At 46.1% G+C, this 19,653-nt stretch overlaps 1 protein-coding gene across 2 annotated transcripts in view; it reads right to left on the bottom strand.

The window, feature by feature from the left end:
* The window catches only part of shep (alan shepard), a 208,501-nt gene that overhangs the window by 126,393 nt on the left and 62,455 nt on the right, over positions 1-19,653 (bottom strand). For both annotated transcript variants that reach the window (XM_065437156.2, XM_065437155.2), the window contains exon 4: positions 14,477-14,538. In XM_065437156.2, coding sequence (XP_065293228.1) covers positions 14,477-14,538 — 62 coding nt within the window. The remainder of the gene's footprint in view (positions 1-14,476; positions 14,539-19,653) is intronic.

The following is a 19,653-nucleotide window of genomic DNA, read 5'->3' as shown; positions in this document are numbered from 1 at the left end:
GGCTAAGCGCAACCCAAGAACTAGTCGGAAAGAACATGGCACTAGCTCAAAAGAACGCCAAATTCTATTACGACAAGAATGCGAGGCTTCGTACGTTTAACGCCGGAGACCAGGTAATGATCCTCAAACCTTCAAGAAAGAACAAGCTTGAAGTTCACTGGGACGGGCCCGTTAAAGTGTTGCACAAACTTTCAGATACCAACTATGCTTTGAGAATGCCCGGTCGCAGGAAGGAAGTGAGGATATATCACTGTAATTTGATGAAGCCGTACGTAGAGCGGAGCGGAGTCGTTAACTATACCGTCAAAGAGCCGGATGGCATTGGTACCAAGTTTAAGGAGTATAGGGCAACCTCCAACTCTGAAATCGGCCTAGAAGAAGTAGTAGAACACTCGGTAAGCTCGCATGCTCTAAGACCCGAGCAGCTAGATGAGCTAAAAGGGGTGTTAGGGGAATATCTCGACAGATTCAGCGATCGGCCGGGTAGAACCGAACTGATAACGCATGAAATTGAGCTGACCTCTGCCGAACCAGTAAGATCAAAACCTTACAGGGTGTCTCCAAGACAGAGAGAGATTATGGAGGCAGAGATACAGCGCATACTAGAGTTGGGAGTTATTGAGCCCGCTGCGAGTGACTACACGTCACCGCTAATACTCGTAGAAACCCCTAACAAGGACCCTCGTCCGTGTGTTGACTACAGGAAGTTAAATGCCATCACTAGGGATCAGCTGTACCCGATACCCAACATTGAGGAACGAATTGAAAGAGTTAGCGCTGCTAAATACATTTCAACTATAGATCTCGTGCGGGGGTACTGGCAAGTTCCCCTTTCAGAAAGTGCCAGCCGCTATGCCGCATTCATCTCGCCTGTAGGCACTTTTCGCCCTCTCGCACTCAGCTTCGGGCTGAAGAACGCGCCGTTTAGCTTCTCTAAGTTAATGGATATTGTCCTAAAAGACTTGCAGGAGTTCGCCTTACCTTATCTTGATGATGTGGCCATTTTTTCGGACAGCTGGGAACAACACGTATCGCACCTCAAACAGGTGTTCTCACGGTTGAGGGAAGCCGGCTTAACGATGAAAGCGGAAAAGTGTAGGTTTGGTTGTTCGCAGGTTACTTATCTGGGCCATGTTGTTGGTCAGGGCATGAGACGGCCGGCTGAGCTGAAAATAGCGACGATTGGAGATTTTTCTCAGCCGCGCACGAAAACGGACGTTCGTTCATTTTTGGGACTTGTGGGGTACTATCAACGGTACATTCCAAATTACTCGCAATTGGCAAGTCCATTAACAGACGCCCTCCGAAAGGGAGCACCGAGTAACGTACACTGGGATAAGGACAAAGAGAACGCTTTCCAAAGTTTGAAAACGCTATTGGTTTCTCGCCCTGTGCTTCGCGCGCCAGACTACACAAAGGAATTCATAGTTCAATGCGACGCAAGCGACAGAGGTATGGGCGTGGTACTTAGTCAAGTCGGCGACGATAACGAGGAGCATCCTATCCTCTACGCCAGCCGTAAACTAAATGTAAGAGAGGAAGCCTACAGCGCTTCAGAGAAGGAATGCGCTTGTTTGGTTTGGGCCGCCCGGAAGTTGTCGTGTTACTTGTACGGAGCGAAGTTCATCTTCGAGACCGACCACTGTCCTCTGACGTGGCTCAATCAAATGTCACACAAAAACGGCCGCTTGCTCCGATGGAGCCTCACTCTCCAAGAGTACAACTTCTCCGTTAGATATAAGAAGGGAAAGTTGCATAGCAATGCGGATGGTTTAAGCAGGCTAATTTGAATTCTGCGTTTGAGGGTCCCGCCTAAATTTTGGGGTTACTAGTGTTAGCTTTTCTTTAGGCGAAGAAAATCCCCTCTCATTCAGCAGAATTCCCTCCATTAATTGCTGAATTTGTCAGCAGGAATTTGCTTCAGAAATTGGCATAGTGAAATGTAGCATTTTTTTTTGTTTCTGCACTTATGTTGTTGTTTTTTTTGAAGCCTAGCGAGTCTAAAGTGAGAGCCAATGCACGTCATCTCGGCGCAGAGCCGTGTTGTGGGGTTCATTTTGCAGTTGCCTGTCCTTGTTGGATGTTTTGGGGCGGTGACATCAATGCACAAGTGGTCGCTGCGAGCCAAGACATCAATCCCCCCCCCCCCCTGACCAGCAGCCGTTCCCTTCCTGCCTAGCGGTTGTCAGCGCTAGACAGTCGAGACTTTCCGGGCCATGGAGGCGCTGTCAAGAATGGCGAGCTGCGAAACAAGATTGCCACACAGTTACGACAGGGCGACACGACGCGCACCTCTCCCTCTCCGTCGCTGCAGCTGGGAGGCGTTCAAAGAAGCGGCCTTCGCGCTGGAATCCGCCGCCTTCCACCCGCCCCATCGACATTGTGACGGGACTAGTTCGGCGTGTGTGAACAATGATTCCGGAGTTCCCCAACGCGGAGCTGATTTGACACGCATGGACAAGCCGCCGTGGGGACGACGTATTTTGGTGCGTCTCACGCTTCGGCCTAGCACGGAACAACGAGCGACCCTCGATCGGCGCCGATAGTTCCCGGAACGGCACCCCGCCAACGCCGTCGTCGGGCATCAGAGCGCGGTTGCCTTTGTGTCTGTAAACTGACCTGCAGAGCAGCGGCGAGTTGGTGATGAGTAAACGAACAGTCGCCGCGTCGTAGGACCGGCGGATCGAGTGTATAAAAACTGTGGTTGTGCGAATGCTGAGGACACTTCTCTTGAGCAGTCATGTTAGACTGAGTCACTTCTCTCATGCAGTCATGTTGGACTGTTACTCTTTTTCTCAAGCAGTCATGTTAGACTGATTTAGTTTCTGTAAATAAACCCTTTTCCTCGTTCTCGATGAGAAACAGTTCTTCACTTCATCAACGATCTCAGCGTAAATAAGTTGGACGACGGCATGGGCCAGCTACCTTCGAATTCATGCCGTACTCCAATCTTGGCAAAGGACCACGGACGATGGGATTGAGCCCCCAATCCTGACAACAAGCATGCATCGGCAGAAAATGTGCAGTGCTTGTTCAAAAAGCGCCACAGAGGCACAAATGCCCAAACTGACTATGCCCCAGGAGCATACTAATGTTTTGGGAATGTGTATGTGCACACATTTGTGACTCATCACAATTAAATGTGACATTTATTTCTTTTCTTGATTTTCTCGAAATGCTAATTTTACCCACCCAGCAAGACATTTACTGTGACATATCAGTAGCTATCATAGATATAGTACTAATTTTTTTTGTAGCATGAAGCTAGATGTTTGGAGCACCAAACATAGGAAACAGTTTTTCAATTTTCTTTGTTTAAAGTTTTTAAAATTTGTCTTTTGTCTGACTAATGCATGGCCACGTTCAGAACAATGGAGTTCAGTGCACTATAAAGTAGGAAATATTGATCCAATCATAAAAGTTCTTCCTATGTTGGGAAGCTTGTGCTTTCTTCTATTGGACCATATGTCATTTGTCTATTTTTGTGCAGCGGTTATTTGTCTATTGTAGTAAGAAAAAAGACATCGTAAAATACATTGTTTTCTTAATTAAGTAATGAAATAATGAACCTACAGAAAAAATAACTGCATTTTTAGGATCAGGAGAAGAAACTAAATAAGCATGCCAATTTTTATCAAGTTTGGGTTATAAATAAATAATGGTAACTTTTAATCACCATGTCCCCCCTTAGGGGGGGGGGGACGTGGCTTTAAAAATCAACTTCCTTATTTCTTCATGAATTTTCATGAAATTTGGCACAAATGTTTAGAATGTCTCCCTGATGCTTCCATAAAAGTTTCAGAGCGATATCTTGAGAACTTTTTATTCAATTTTATTTGAGCAGAATTTTTCTTTCTCTTACTTTCTGGAGAGATTGGGGAACATAAAAAATGTGATAGAAGGCTTGTTAAGTATTGACTGTATAGCTAAAGACGGAGTAAAGATATGTTTACAGTGATGATATTTGGGTATCAGATAGAAAAAGGGTTATAGAAACTGCAAATGTGATTTTCAAAAAATCGAAATTTTAGCAATTTTTCGGGATGCGAAACCTGCGTCCCCAGAAACTTGAGGGTGATCTGCTTTAATGGGCAGACAACATGATGGGCCAAACAATTGTCAAGAAGACAAACTTTGCGGCCAGACTTCTCCAGTTCGGCATACCACGCTTGTAGCCACTCAACAAAAAAATTGCGTGTCATCCAAGCTTTCTTATGGGACGCGTATCGAACCGGGAAGCCTTTCGTGTTCTTAAAGCAGCGTGGCGACCTGCTCTTTCCGATAACAAATGGCTGTAGTTTGCATGACCCATACATATTTGCAGCAAACGAAATCGATACGCACTTTGCTCTTCTTTCCACCACGGCACGCAGTGCCCTTCAGATGCAGTCTTGTTTGGCAGCATTTGCCAAAACAGTGCCGTCTCATCTGCGTTTAATATTTGCGACGGCGAAAAGCTGTCCGACATATTTGGCCACTCTTCGGACAACCACTTCTCTATGTGACTTGTGCTAGTCGCCTCGCTTTCGCCCGAAAGGGTCTTTCCAACGATGCTGTAGCGACTCTTAAATCGTTGCTGCCGACCAGTGCCAACAGTGAAGCTTTCTTCTCCGAAGGCCACAGCAAACCATTTGGCCTTCTCAATGAACACTGGGCAGTCAACAGGTATGTTCTAGGCACGTGTCTCCAAAAACCAGGCATTCAATGCCTTCTCGACCTTGTCAAAGGTTGGGACGCGCACACGACACGCTCCAGGGTGACTGGACTGCACTGCCTTCAGCTTAACATCGGCTTTGTTCTTGAGAATCGTACTCAGGGTGTTGAAAGGAATTCCGAACGCCGCGACAACCAACAACTTTTTCTCGCTAGCCTTTACCCATCGAATGATGTCTGCCTTTGTTGAAAAATCCAAATTCTTGCATTTTTTTTATGGCCATGGCTCCGGAACACGTGCCAAAAGCGGAAAGAAAAATGCACTGCACCACACGAGTCTCAAGCCTTCGCGTTGGCCTCGTGAATAAAAGGAACAAAGCGAATCGAAAGACGCACCGCTATGCGTCTCCGCACTACCACAAGCCCAAGCTGCACTTACCTCGCTCATCTCGCTGCACCAGCAGTGTCTGCCAACCAAAACACAGGAAACGGGCGCCTGCAGTCAGGGTGGTTTCTCCCTCCCGCTTCCCTTTCACACCCAATTGCACTCCAAGTGGTCCTTGTCACGTGCCTTTTACCCACACACGCCCCTTTCTCAGAGTGCGGGGAGGCGCGCATGAGAACGCGGGAACATTGCAAGAGCTTTGTGAGGAGAAGCACACTTGCAGGGGTGGGATGCTATGGGAGAAGCGCACTTGCAGGGGTGGGGTATGGCAGAAGCGCACTTGTCGGGGGCACAGCTCAGCTAGGAGTTCGATACATCGATATGCCTGTGCACGGGAGTTCTATATACGCGAACAATAGCGCTATACTTTTGCATGGGATTCCCAAGGCGATTTTTCAACTGTTCGATATCGGCAATAATTTGATATATACGGGTTCAATATATCCGGGATCGACTGTATTACCATATCCAACGCACAAGTGTAATAGTCTGACACATCATACACAATCATCATCATCAGATGTGACAATAGTCACATCTGACACACTGGTAGTGTGTCAGATGTGCCTTTCTGTTGTCCTTGTTCAGCTTGCGCTACAACAAAATAGGATGCACCGTACCAACAAGCCCCTATCTATACCCTCATCGACCAAATGAAGGCAGCAGTGTGGCCTGCAGGTGTTTTTGGGGTGGCTTCAAAACTAAGAACTCACAAGGACCATTTGGGATTAATTTTTTGCTGCACCTTGCCGTGTTTTGTTGTAGGGTTCTGTGTGAAGTCGATTAAGGCTTTTTTCTTCTCGCATTCCACAGGATATTTTCACTGCAGGACCACTTTGCTAATGACAAGTTCGAGTCAATAATTCTAGAAAACGCTGGCCAGTAAAAACTAACCATATGGTTTTAGTTAAGGCTTATATGCAAAGGTACAAAGGCGGTGGGGGTAGTAAAAAGAAGAGGGCTCAGAATAAATGCATTTCCTTAAAAACAGATAAAAATTAAAATCGGCACCTTATAGACCCTAGTAGGCATGCTATATTTCCTAGTTCTCGGAAAGTACTCTGGTTGCTGATAATGCATAGATGCAGTACAACTCTTTCTCCTCAGTAAAACTATTAGAGTATTATATAAACAAAATAACCTTTGGTTAAAAAGACAGTGTAAGCATAGGAATACTGCCGAACAGTGACAAACGCAACGAAATCGATAATAGCGTGTACAGTCAAACCTCCATATATCGAACACGGATATATCGAATTATTGCGTATACAGTCGCCGACCGATTTTCCGGACTCCGAAAATTCGGACATGCCCGATTATTCGGTCAGCCTCGCGGCACAGCCGTTCTCCCCATAGACCATAATGTATAACAACTGCCGGAAGTTCGGACACCTTGCAACCTCTCGTCTGATTTTTCGGACACTCCTTGAGCCAACTCGGTCGAGAGCACCATGCACCGACTCTGACCGGTGCATGGTTCGACTTGCTGAACGCCATTTTTGTTTTGAACGGAGCTTCCTTGCTGCCCCACAAAATGGCGCTACTGGAAATCCCCGCTCATCATCATCGTTTCTGCCTGGTTAGATAGAGTGGCTCTGCAGCAGTTCCGGTTTCAGCTTAGTAAGCCATGTCAAGACAATCCAGCAGCTGATTTGTTTCTTCGCTGACGCTGCGAGCAGGCCGCGTTTTTCGTTTGTGCGACTTGTGTCGGCACGGTGGTGTTTGCTTTGTGTGCTGTGTCAAGGTTTCGGTGAGCCAACGCGGCATACGTAAACATCACGTCAAAGGTCTAATGGCGCCGACAGTGCCCGCGCAGACTGCGCTGGGGAATGCCGGCAAGCGGTTGCCGGGAGGCCTAAGACTTGTCGCCTTCCGATGTGCTCCCTACTGACGCAGAAAATGTTCTGCCGAGACCTGCGCAGTGGTTGCATTGCGATTCCGGACACCGTCTCATTTGACAGTTTCATACGTGCTGACCACGACCGTAATAAAGCCGGTCGTGGTGCTGACACTGCTGTATTGACATGCGCAGAACTCACTGCCGGAGATGACGCACCATGTGCTACGCTGCCGTCGCATGTGGAGCGTGTACAAGCAGTGACTGTGCTTTCAGCCGCTAATAGTGACCGTACGACCCTCTCCGAGATTCAGGCTTATCTGATTGCGCGTAAACGGAACAGCGTGCAACGGCGCATTCACGATTTCTTCCAAGCCTACTGCCGAGCCCGAATAAGCGCGTGGAAATAAAGGATTTCTTTTTTTTTTTCTTAATCTGCTTTTTCGGACACCTGTTTATTCGGACATTTTTGCAGTCCCCGTGAGGTCCGAATAAACGGTCGGCGACTGTATCGAACACTTTCTATATTACGTGGAAAATTGCATGCATTTTTAATTTTTTATTTCGAACGGGGCCGGATGTAAAATGGATATATCGAACTACGCCACCCCAGACTAAGTGCGCTCTGTTGACAGGAGGCGAGCTTTCCTGCAACACTCTCGAAGAAAGCGGCGGTGCGATGGGCGTTCCAGATTGCTGCGTATGACAGCTGCCCACATCGGTTGCGCCGAGGGCACCACTCGAACGTAGCGGCGTACGCACGCGGCGGCTTGGCGTGGCCGTGGCTTGGCCAGGTTGGCTAGTTTGACGTCAACGACACGTGCGTCTTGGTGCTGCCGCCTGTGCTACGCCAGTCGTTAGTGTGTGTGTGGCTTAGGCCTGTCGTGGTTGGTGTGATGGCTGCAAACGCGAAGAAGCGGACGTCCCTGACATTTGCTGCGAAATTGGAAGTGATACAGCGCGTTGAAAATGGAGAAAAAAAGTCGAGCGTTGCCGAAGCTTTCAACATCCCAAGGAGTACTTTGAGCGCTCTGCAGAAGAACAAGAGTGACATAAAGGCCAAGGCGGAACAGAACCAGCATTCAGGCACGCGGCGGGTGCGCAAAGCTGCCGTTGAAGACGTCGAGAAGGCACTGTACAAATGGTTTATCGACGTAAGGGCCCAGAATATTCCTTTATCGGGACCAATGCTACAGCAGAAGGCCAAGAACTTTGCATTCATTTTCGGCGCAGAGAACTTTAACGCCAGCAGCGGTTGGCTGCAACGTTTTAAGGCCCGCTTTAACATTGTCGGGAAGACAGTCGCGGGGGAAAGTGAGGACGCCAATGAAGGCGAGATCAAGAAATGGCTTGAACAAGAGTGGCCTCAGATTCTCGCCAAGTATGAGCCCAATCAGATATATAATGCTGACGAAACGGGCCTGTTCTGGCAAATGCTTCCATGACAAACGCTCGACACCCGCGGAGACAAGTGCCACGGCAGCAAGCAAGGCAAGGCACGTATCACAGTTCTGTTGGCTGCTAATATGGACGGAAGCACGAAGCTGCGGCCACTTGTCATAGGCAAGTTTCAAAGTTTCAAACACCGAGGTGCATGCGCAACTGCCCCAGCATTCCGGTTACATATGCCTGGAACAAGAAATCGTGGAGGACTCTGGATATATTTCAAAAATTGTTGAAGGCATGGTACTCTCGAGCTGGCGCGTCAAGGCCGGAAGGTTTGCCTCATCGTCGACAATTGCACAGCACACCACACAGATAGATGTCCAGCTGAGCAGTATTGAAATTAATTTTTTGCCGCCGAACACGACGTCGAAGCTGCAGCCATTGGACCAGGGCATTATTCGCGCTTTCAAGTCCATTTATAGGTGTCGGCTGATCGACATTTTGCTACTCAAGCTGCGGATGGGCCAAGAGCTAAAGATAGACCTTTTCGGTGCCATTCAAATTCAAGACTCCCTCCGCGAAATCTAGAAGCTAAATTTAATCGGAAATAATAAAAAAACGCGCTTAAAGGGGCCAGAGTGAACGCGAAATCAGCAAAATTTGGTCAAAAATATTCAAACTTCGTGCCGTCACCATTTGTGACCGCGGTGGCCGATGGCCGCCATCTTGCGCTTGTTTTGAAGCTGTTTTCTTTGTGCGCATTTTGCGCCAGTTCAAAATGGGGTCGGTGAAGGGAAACCGATGCTATCGCGTCATTTCTGGAGGATGCGTCCGTGCCGCTGATTGGCCAAAGCGCGCACACCCCCGGCGCGCCTCGCTCCTATTGGTCTGGTGCTCTTTGGCGCGTGCGCTCGACTGCTCTCGCATTTCGCTATGTTTGTTTATCTCTGGTTTCATTGCGTCGCTGTCTACGTTTGTTGATAAGGTGCTCATTTCGCTGCCCGGATGGCTGGAAAAGATCGACGTCTCAAGGCTACTACGCGTCAAGTGGCTGTGGAATGCGCGACGGAAGGCGGCTAGGCCTGTCATACTCGCGGAGTTGTCGGTTGCTGGTCTGCCTGGACATTCGACCGGATTGAGTTCCGAGCTGCAAACCGGCACGTCTAGCGTCAACACTTCGTCTGTCCACGCCACGCGTGTTGGCATAGATCGTGCAGGCACTGTTTCCTTCACGACTGAAGAAAGTAGCGAACGTCGGAAAATGTGCCTGGCGTCGCAGTCTGCGATGGAATGAAAGTTCAAGCTGCTGGGTGTTAACACGTGAGAGGATGTCAACGACAGCGGAACTAAATTTGCAATCATGGATTTATCCATCGTACAGAGTTCCTTGGACTCGTGCCATGTCCGGGTGCGGCTAGAAAGTGGCGATGCTTTCAAGGACCCCGCCAAGGAGTACGGGCTCTCAGCAATGCTCTGACAATGTTCTGTCGTCACAATGCTGCAAGAGCAAAGGGAGAGCCTGAACCTAGGCACCACTACAACTTGCCAGAACATGTGGCAGAAGCAATGCTGCCTGTATATGCGCGGCTATCTGAAAAGAACCTGCTCCAGAGATACCAGCAAGGCAAGACACATAATTCAAATGAGAGCCTTCACTCAGTGATTTGGAGTGTCTCAAAGGAACAGCATGCATCTCTCTTGGCCGTGCAAGCTGCTGTTGGGGAAGCTGTCCTACGCTTCAACACTGGGAATCTGCTTGCGTCCACTGCAATTCTACAGCAGCTACACATGATTATTCCTGGCACTGCATCGCAGCGAGCAAAGGAGAAAGACGACCATCGAAGTGCTAACTCCAGCAAGAAGCGAGAAGCCTCTTTGAGCTCAAGGAAGCTGGCCAAAAAGTGGCACAAAGATAGGATGTATCCAGATTATGCCCCTGGTGAATTTCCTTGAGATTTTATTGGTATGTTCTCAATAAAGATGTTGCAGAATGTTTTTCCTTGATTTCTCAAAACAACAATTCTGACAGACTTCCAATTTTGGAGGTAAAACAGCCTCTGTCCTATTTCAGCTATCAACTTAATTTTTTTTTCTGCCAGAAAGAGAAATGTATGCAGTAAGCAATATGCACCTTTTCAAAGCAGTACTCTTCTCAAAAAGTTTTTGAAATGGGTCACATGCTTGACATATCAAGATGGCATTTTTTTCTAACAACTTTGATGAGCTCTAGCTCTTGCTCAAATTAGCCTAGAACATTGATTAATACCTTAAGGCACTACCTGAACATTCAACATAGTCTTTATACTCAAACCACTGTGTTAGGGTTGTCTGTTTAGATGCTAAATTTCCTCCAAACAAAGGACCCAGCTTATAAAGTGCTTTTAGAGTATATCGGAAACTACTTGTCCTATGGCAAAATTTATTATATTTTTAGAATCTGCATATTAAAATTCATAATATATTCATTCATATTAATTCATATTAAATTCATTTCATATTCATAAAATAAACAAAGTGTGAAAATTTCGTTCAGATCTGTCCACAAATAAAAAAAGTAGTATTCCAAGTGTAGCCTCCCCCGTTAAAAATAGAGTGCTCCAACTCCTTGAACCTGTGGGTAGGCGTTTCGTGCATCGACGCCTCGAACTGCGCAACTAAGCACATCAAGCGTAGACTCCTGTTACGTGCACCTACGCACTTCGCGTATCAGCCCCTTAGACTGCGCAACTAAGCACATCAAGCGTTGACTCCTTGAACCCGCAGACAGGCGCTTTCGCATATCGGCACCTCGGACTGCGCAACTAAGCGAATTGGGCATTGACTCCTCGAACCTGCGGCAAGGCGTTTATCATTGTCACTCAATTATCGTATTGTCACAATACCTCGTAACATCATCTTTCATATCACCCCTTCATAAAGAGAACCTCATCATGAACTCTGTTCACTGGGCACCTCGGGCTGGCACAGACACCTGGCTGCAGGAGTGAGGCATCATGCAAACGTAAAAGCTGGAAAGCACCTAGCAGCTGCATTGCTGCCTGTTTATCAGTGGTTCTGATTCTAAGCTCCACAGCCATTGTCAAAGGAAGATGACTCGGAAGGCTGGTGAGGGCTTTTATTCAGTAAATTGGTCGATTCAATGAAATGAAAAAGAAAAAATGCCTCACAGATTGCATGGAGGCTATCAATGAGGCAGCCTGCACCTACAATGCTGGAAGTGTATTCATGCCAACACAGAGTTCTGCACTTCACTTGGTTTGAAACCCGGACACCATGCTCTTTGTACCGCAGCAGTAAAGAATGCCATACAAAAAAGGGGGGCGGGGCGGGAGGACAAACCTTACTTAAAGGCACACCAGGCCAGAGGCCACACGTCCAAGAAGCCTCACATCATAAAACACACCAAAGACAACAAATTTGGTGCTTTTTAGAGAACTGAAGAGAAGGTGAAACATAAAGAGCTGTTTTCTCAAAACTGTTTGTGTGCCTTTCTGCTGTTTCTGGAGCCAATTTCTTTGTTGCTATTCAGCCTATTTTGACTGCTTTTTTCTTTGGCATGTTCCTTGGGCTACTGCACAGGTCGTGACATTTTCGCATTTTTATCTTGACTTTTTATAAATGTATGATGTATCTATTCGTTCATCCAAAAAGTGTGCTTGGTGCGAAGTTAACATAAAAAAAAATGGCAATCCAAAAATGTCGCAAAAAAAGAAAGCAAGAATGTCATGACCTTCAAGCATTTATTCACCTATGCAATCAATACTCAACGAGCCTTCCATCGCATTTTTTAAGCTCTCCAGAAAGTTAGAAGAATTGTGCTGAATAACATGCATCACAAATTTTTATGGAGGACCAGGGAGACATTCAAAACATTTGTGCCAATCTTCATCAAAATCCATGAAGAAATAAGGCAGTTGATTTCGAACGCTACGTGCCCCCAAGAAGTAAAAAAGAAGTATAACTGTGCTAGGCATTTTTTATGTTCCTGGTAGCTAACGACAGCACCAGGAAATCATACAAAACAAAATTTTATCAATGACATTCTCCTGCGAACAGTGTGACAACCAAGTAAGTACAACCTTCTTTTTTTCTGGGGTAAAATTTAGGAGCCCAATTTGGCACCCACACTTGTCTTGATCTAACTAAGCATACAAATTCTATTAAGTCAGGCTGACATTACAAGTGCTGAGCCAAAATTAAGTCGGTCTCATTGTTCTCTGACCAACACAGATAATGTCAGAACACAGCCCCTCCAAATCTTAGTCACATGTGCCAAGTGGGAATCTGATGGGACTGTTAGCCCCTGCTGCCAGAAGGGCCACTAAAGACAATGAAAATGACATGCGATATGTTGTCAGTGTCTCAGAAGTCACCGGCAAAGCACATGCCAATATGTTAAGAAGACAACAATGCTGGTCAGCAAAATGGAGATGGATATGTGATGCGAGAAGCACATGATAAGCAAAACAAGAACAATGTGAAAGTAGGAGCCAAAGTTTCTATAAGTGGACTTGTCTTCTTCAGTTACGTTGAGGAAGACAAGTCCCCTTGTCCAAATGTTGGCTCCTGCTTTTACCTTGTTCTCGTTTTTCTCATCGTCTTGAATTTCCATCTCCTGCCTTCCCCCCGTTTTCCCGAAAAGCACCTGAAGTACATGAGAAAAAAATGAAGAAAAAAGGAGACGAAGGAGTGGGCATTGCCGACATGGTCGAGCAGCAGGACGCATCTCCAGCTGGCCTCTTGAGACGGGAAGCTGCAGCTTTGCGGACCACAGACCATCCTAGAGTTGGCAAGCGACAGCTCCAGTTCTTGAGCCCCGACTACATCAGCGTGGGAGTGTTCCACGGCCCACCCAGCCCAGCCCCACACTGCTGTAACCGCACACTGTCCAGTGCCATGGAGGCAATCACCTCACCACATCGGCGAGACATCTGACTGGCCTCAAACCTAGCAGGTGCACAACTCCATCATTCGCAGTGGAGGTCAACGCCCATGCCACATCGGAACCATGCCGGCCAATGTCGTATGCCACGTTGGACCGAAGACCGACACGACAGGTGACAGTCGGAATGTTTGATTTCTGATGACATTGTGTTACTAGTTTAGTTGAATGAAGGAACAATATATAGCCAAGAGCTTGTTCGTTTTTGATGTATATAGCTAGTGTCATGAATTTCTCTTGTGTTTATGTGATTTATGCTGTGTGAGTTTACTTTGCTGCTCACTTTTTTTCATTAGAAGTGTTTCTTGGGATAAATGTACCGTATTTATTCGAATCTAGGTTGATAGTTTTTTTTTTTTTTTCAAATAATCATATACAAAACTCCAGGGTTGACTTAGATTCGAGGATTTTAAGAAGCGTGCCAGTTTGTAACTGAACATGATAAGCATGGTCCATAGCTAGCGCCATCCAGAAAAGTATCACAGCCGCTGCTAGCCGGCCAGTGGCCAATTGATGTACATGAGCGATGTTGTCTCTGACCTGCGTCCTATCATATGGTTCTATGGTATCAGCATGTGGCCTAGCGATATCGTTAGCACGCTGTAGCGCCGCTTTCAAACCAAATGTTCTGCTAGCCACAGAGGCATAGTAAGCGAGGCGGGACTTCAGCATCGATGAGAAAAACGTCCGTCGTTGGAAGGGGCAACGGGAGGCGCTTTTACGTATGCCGCAACTAGGAAATGACAGTGACAGGAAGCACGCAATAATAGAGAGGAGCAGTTCACAGAGATCGCACCGCATTTCAACGCGGGCGATGCCGCATTGTCTGCGCATGCATGGGCGCATGGACGCGAGCTTATGCACGCCCGCAAGCATACGTGTGGTCTGGCTAACGGTGGTGACGACCTAGAGTGAGCTCAGCATGTTCATCTTAAATAAATGCTGTTGTCATTTTGTGAACACTGTCCTCACTTTTTCTGTTCGGCCTACATTCGAGGTATGTTTTTAAAATTTTTTCTGGTTTCGGACATTCAGGAGTCGGCTTAGAATCGGAGCCGGCCTAGATTCGAGTAAATATGGTATTTTAATGCATTTGCATTGTTACCTCTATCCATTTTTGAAATGCTGAAATTTGTGACAATGACACACATGACAGTGGTGTATCACTACTAGATAGATTCGCAGGACCTAAAGCAAAACAAATGTGGCTTACCAGCAAGCACCTTTCCATTGAAGGTAGCAATAATTTGTTCACATTTTTCCTTAGACTCCATCCTGCACAAAGAAAGACAAAGCAGCATTATACATCACATCACATCCTTTACATAAGTTCTTGTGCATGTAATTGCTCCTGCCTAGGCTGCGAAAAGGCAGTACCAAATAAGAAAAAGTACGTAATTAGAAAGGTCAGCGATTTCTTACAGTAAAGAGCAACTGCAGTAGGAGATGCCAGCTCATAATGGCATTCACATCAGGGATCAACAAAGTTAGCACGACAAAACACAACAACAAGCAATCGTTTGTAGTGGCAAGCACATGACCTGGCTATCGTCACACTGAAATGCCTCAGAAGTGGAGTTTACGTCTGCTCGCACTGCCATTGCCGCATAAAGTAGTGTCCACATGCACTACTCTCCTGCGTCACTGACCGGTCCTGCAGCTGTGCGAGTACTCCACTTGAAGAGCTCAAAAATGGCCACAGGCTGTTGCTTTTCGACTGAGGCCACCATCTGTGGCCAACTTAAGCTCTGCGACATACCCAGGGGTGCCAGAATGCCACCACGGAGAATGCACAATGCAGCAGTGGTAGGCATGGTTGTGACCTTGCATGGTACATCTTCGGTGCCAGGCTAGTACAATGTAGCGGCAACACAAAACAACATCCGCCAGGCACTATATGCCAGTCAAGACCGACTTGAGGAATCAAAATGGCGCTTAAGGCACGGGCACCACGAGAGCAGAACTGGAGGGTCCTCAACAATTCGCCAACACCATGCACCCTTAAAGTGAGCCAAGACGGTGTTTGACTTTCTTTATTGAGCATCAAAGCTAAGCCAACAGCAACAGTTATAAATTTAGTTTCTTTACCTACATAGCCACAAGGAATAGTGTAGGGTAGGAGGTGGCCCATATCATAACACAAATAACAATACATGGTTATACAAGAAAAAGATCTTTAAAAGAACATTATATATGTGAACATTATGCAAAATTATACAATATACCTTATTTACATAATTGTATGTCGACCTATCTTTTTTTTTTTAATATGAAAATCTGTAGTGGGGGAATAGACTTATAATCGAAATCAAAACATGGCACCGCCAAAAAAGCGAGACCAACGAAATATCAGGAGAGCTTCAATGTAGTTACCATTTTATGTTTGCTCTACGGCCCTACCCGTAGCTGTTCGCTATCCCGTGCGTTTGTTCGCTTTCCGGAAGGGTGTTTCAAGATTTTTGAGAGTTTTACAGTGCACACAACACTCATGGGGGGGGGGGGGGGGAGGCCTATAGTTGATGGAAGAGCTGCTGTTCTATTGGCAGCGGCACCATCACAATTGCAGCGCTTGCAGGGAGTATAGATAGTTCATGGAAGAGCAGACACTGCTCACATTTTTCTCTTTCCCAGTAGCTCTTAGTTTGACGTGTTCGACTGACTGCTGGCTACATGCTACTTCCATGCTTCCTCAATGGTCATGAGTGCTCCAGGCCCACTAAACATTCAGTGCTTGCTCACAACAGCGCTCAAGAGGGCTGCCATGCTTTACGTAGAAGAAACAAATGTAGGCCAAGATTGTGGGGAACGTCGCTGAAATGCGCAATCAGTCCCTGCCAGTGAAGTGTGACATGGTCATGAAACAAGCCCGGATCTTCACCTTTTAAGGACTCTTCTGCTGCTAGTACGAGTGGTTGGTGGCAGAAGACTGCCAACTTACGCCAACCGGACCTGTCAAAACAGCCTCCCTGATGGCTGCGTGTGGGTGGGTAGATTCGGTGTGGGCTGCTGTTCCACAAGATGTCGTGGTGCGGTCGTTTGCCAAATGTGGAATTTTGCTGAATGACGACGTGTTGTGGGACCGTAGCAGCGATGACGATGGCAGCACTAGTGAAGATGAGTAGTCCAGTGACCATGTAAGCTACCAGTAAATTTTCGTTATTGAATGCGTCCGCGGGTATGCTTTTCCTTTCTTTTCTTTTTTTTCCCCCCGTCACGCGTGATGTGGAGGGAGGGTTGTCGACTTACAATCGACTTACAATCGTATAAACACGGTATACAGTAAAACCTTGTTGATTAAGATTTCACTGGATAGAAAAATATGTGTCCGAATTAACTGAATGTCGAATTATCTAGAGTATTACAAATAACGAACAAATGCTGCCTACATCAACATGCTTTTATTTATTGAATGAATCAACAAATCCTGTTTCTATTTTGCACAATAGCAGTGTAGAAGATGCAATTCTTGTCATCTTGTGACATATTAGCGCTTGCAGGCAGCGAAGGCCTCACAACTACCTTTGCAGAGCGGCCACAGCACGTGCCTTCATTTGAAACACGCTTTTCGTTACCGCGTGCATATTTTTATTGCCGTGGTTGGCAGCACTTTTCATCCTTGACAGCTTCCGTCATGTTTGTGACATTATTCGAGCATCCATTGCGCCCGAGTCAAAAGCAAACTACTGTTTGCTATAGCCACTGTGGACGAAACAGCGTTGCAATTGACGTGATCGCAGGTGGCAACTATGCAGTCATGAAGGCACACAGTCTATGTGGTGTAAACATAAACGAAAGACTGTTTCTGTGTTCTCATCGCTTAGTTCACGTAGATGTGAGAGTTCGCACAAAGGTCGATTCCCTCGCTCCTGCTACCACCACACTTCCAGCCTTTTGATAAAGAGTTTCCGCGGTCACTGAGTGAGACATATTTATGTTTGCTTGTCCACACATGACACCGTGTTAGTTAATCGAGTTAGTAAGCAAATGTTTACAAGCTTATACAGCCGATGAAACTACTATCCTTACTTTTCGTATGGCTGTCCCCTAATTTGCTATCGCAATCGATGCTTAGCCTTTGGGGCGAAACTGCCAGTTTTTTTATATATCGCAACTTTAGTGCATCGAGAGTAAGTCTGTTTTTTCCAAATGAGAGACGGTTGTATTTCTGTATGAAAGAATGAGGTGCGCGGTACTGTAAAGGAATTTTCGTTCTTTAGGCCGCGGCAAATGGGTGCATGTTACAATCGAGGGCGCGTTAGAATCAAGTAAATATGGTACACACCAAGCTACTTCAAGTGCAACTAGTTGTGAATCATTGTATTGTTGATGCTGTATCTTGTCTCTAATCTATGGACACGGTCGGTGAATGCAATGAAGCAGCATTTCTGGATATTTAGGGTCATCTTACATTTTTTGGCACTACTGCACTATTATGCACAAATGCCTCTGCAACATTTCAGTATCTCTCCCGTGATTTTATTCCCCTATACACTACGCAGTCACCTGCAAACAATTTAATGGAAGACGTGATATTTTGAACAATATTATTATTATAATTTAAGAACAGCAGCTACCCAAACACTTTCCCTTGTGGCACACCAGAGCTCACAGTTATTGGTGATAGTCAGCCAATAGGAACTACATTTTGTTGGCAACCATTTAAATAACTTATCTAACAAACTACAGCCAAACCCTGTTAACTAAAAAATGTAAAAACAAGGAATATTTCCAAAATAAACAGTTTTGAGACAGGCGAATTCACGAAAATGTAAGCGCATGGCTGCGCATAGACTACACAGAGCCTTTTGACATTGGTACCAGTAGCCCCTAAATTTCTTACGAGAACTCAATATACCACGAGTGGTATATTCGCTATATATCACTTTTGCAATATGTTGTGCGACTTGGCACCCAACACATTGGGCATCTATGGACCACAGTGTCTGTTCAGCGCCTGTTCCGAGCAACCAAAAGCACTGCGAAACGCTGGTGGACTACTTGGCACCGTAACACAATTGCAGCAGCCCCGCGCCTGGAGCTTCATGCCACAGAAAGGTGTCTGCGAGTATAGTCACGTGAAATACCGTATTTACTCGCATAATGATCGCACTTTTTTTTCAGAAAAATTGACACAAATTCATGGGTGCGATCACTGCCCGAGTTACATTTCCCGCGAAAAGCACAATTTTTTTTTTTTTTTCGTCTCTCGTTTGCTGTGGGATGCGGGTGCGGGACACCAAAACAAAAATGGCGGCCGGCGGAGCATGCCAAATGCGCCGAACGCGATGTTTTTTTTTCTCATGATTACATTACTTTATTGGAACAGTTTCTTCCGTATCAGTGATGAATAATATCGTTAATATCGGCAAGTTTGCGGCAATAACATAGCCACGTCCACTTTGAAGGGACAGAAACAGATGGGCGCGCTTAGCTGCCAGTGACATAGAAATGCATGGCTGGCGTGCTCTGGAAACTGCAGCATCTGTCTTCACTACTATCCTAACACGGCACGTTTCCGCTAAGGGTGGGCAAATATCTTAGCTGTGTTACAAGCGTCGGCGTATGAATAGGGTACACTTCTAACATATCAGTGTAAACATGGCTATCATTGCCGCGCGTGATTTGCTGTGTGCCCACGAGTGCAGATGAAAAGAATCAAAAGGCAACTTTTTTGTTGTTGTTGACCACAAACATTATAAAGCCTACACATAATAAAGGCAAGTTTGGTTGTACTTCTTTTTCTCATGGAAGTGCGGAAAGTGATGATAAGTAATGAAATGAGGCATCTACTTAAGAATGTTTGGTTCATGCAGACCAAACATTTTTAAGACTGTTTCTTCCGTATCAATGATTCTTCAATACAGGTGTGTCTTTAAGAGTCATTCACGTAGCATTCGACAGATGGTAAGCGCGATCATCATTAGCTAGACTTGGCACACGACATATCGCTGCGGCAAGATCGGGGTCCGATCATTACACGGGAAATTAAAAAACTCGAATTTTGGCGACAAAATTCAGGGGTGCGATCATTACGCGAGTGCGGCCATTATGCGAGTAAATACGGTATTGTGAAAGCACCAGCATCCCAAAAAGTAATCAACTGGGAATACCAGCCCAGTTCCCGCGAATCTGTAGCCGTGCCTTCCGATAGATTGAATACCACTCTTTTTCTACCGTTCTTGGCTGGCTTGTCCCACTGATAAAGAGAGTGAAGCGTCACTGCGAACACTGATGAAGTGTGGTAAGAAACGGCATAGTTTTTTAAAAAGCACTGCTACAATACTGCAGCCCTGAGCTTGTTGGCGGATGCTGCATCAAAATACAACTTGCTTATTTCTTTATCAAACTTAGTGAAACTTGGCAAACTTGTTCAGTTTCTTTTGCAGATTC

Source organism: Dermacentor albipictus, chromosome 1, assembly GCF_038994185.2.
Source record: "Dermacentor albipictus isolate Rhodes 1998 colony chromosome 1, USDA_Dalb.pri_finalv2, whole genome shotgun sequence".
Lineage (NCBI taxonomy): Eukaryota > Metazoa > Arthropoda > Arachnida > Ixodida > Ixodidae > Dermacentor > Dermacentor albipictus.
This window is presented reverse-complemented; position numbering and strand designations above follow the sequence as displayed.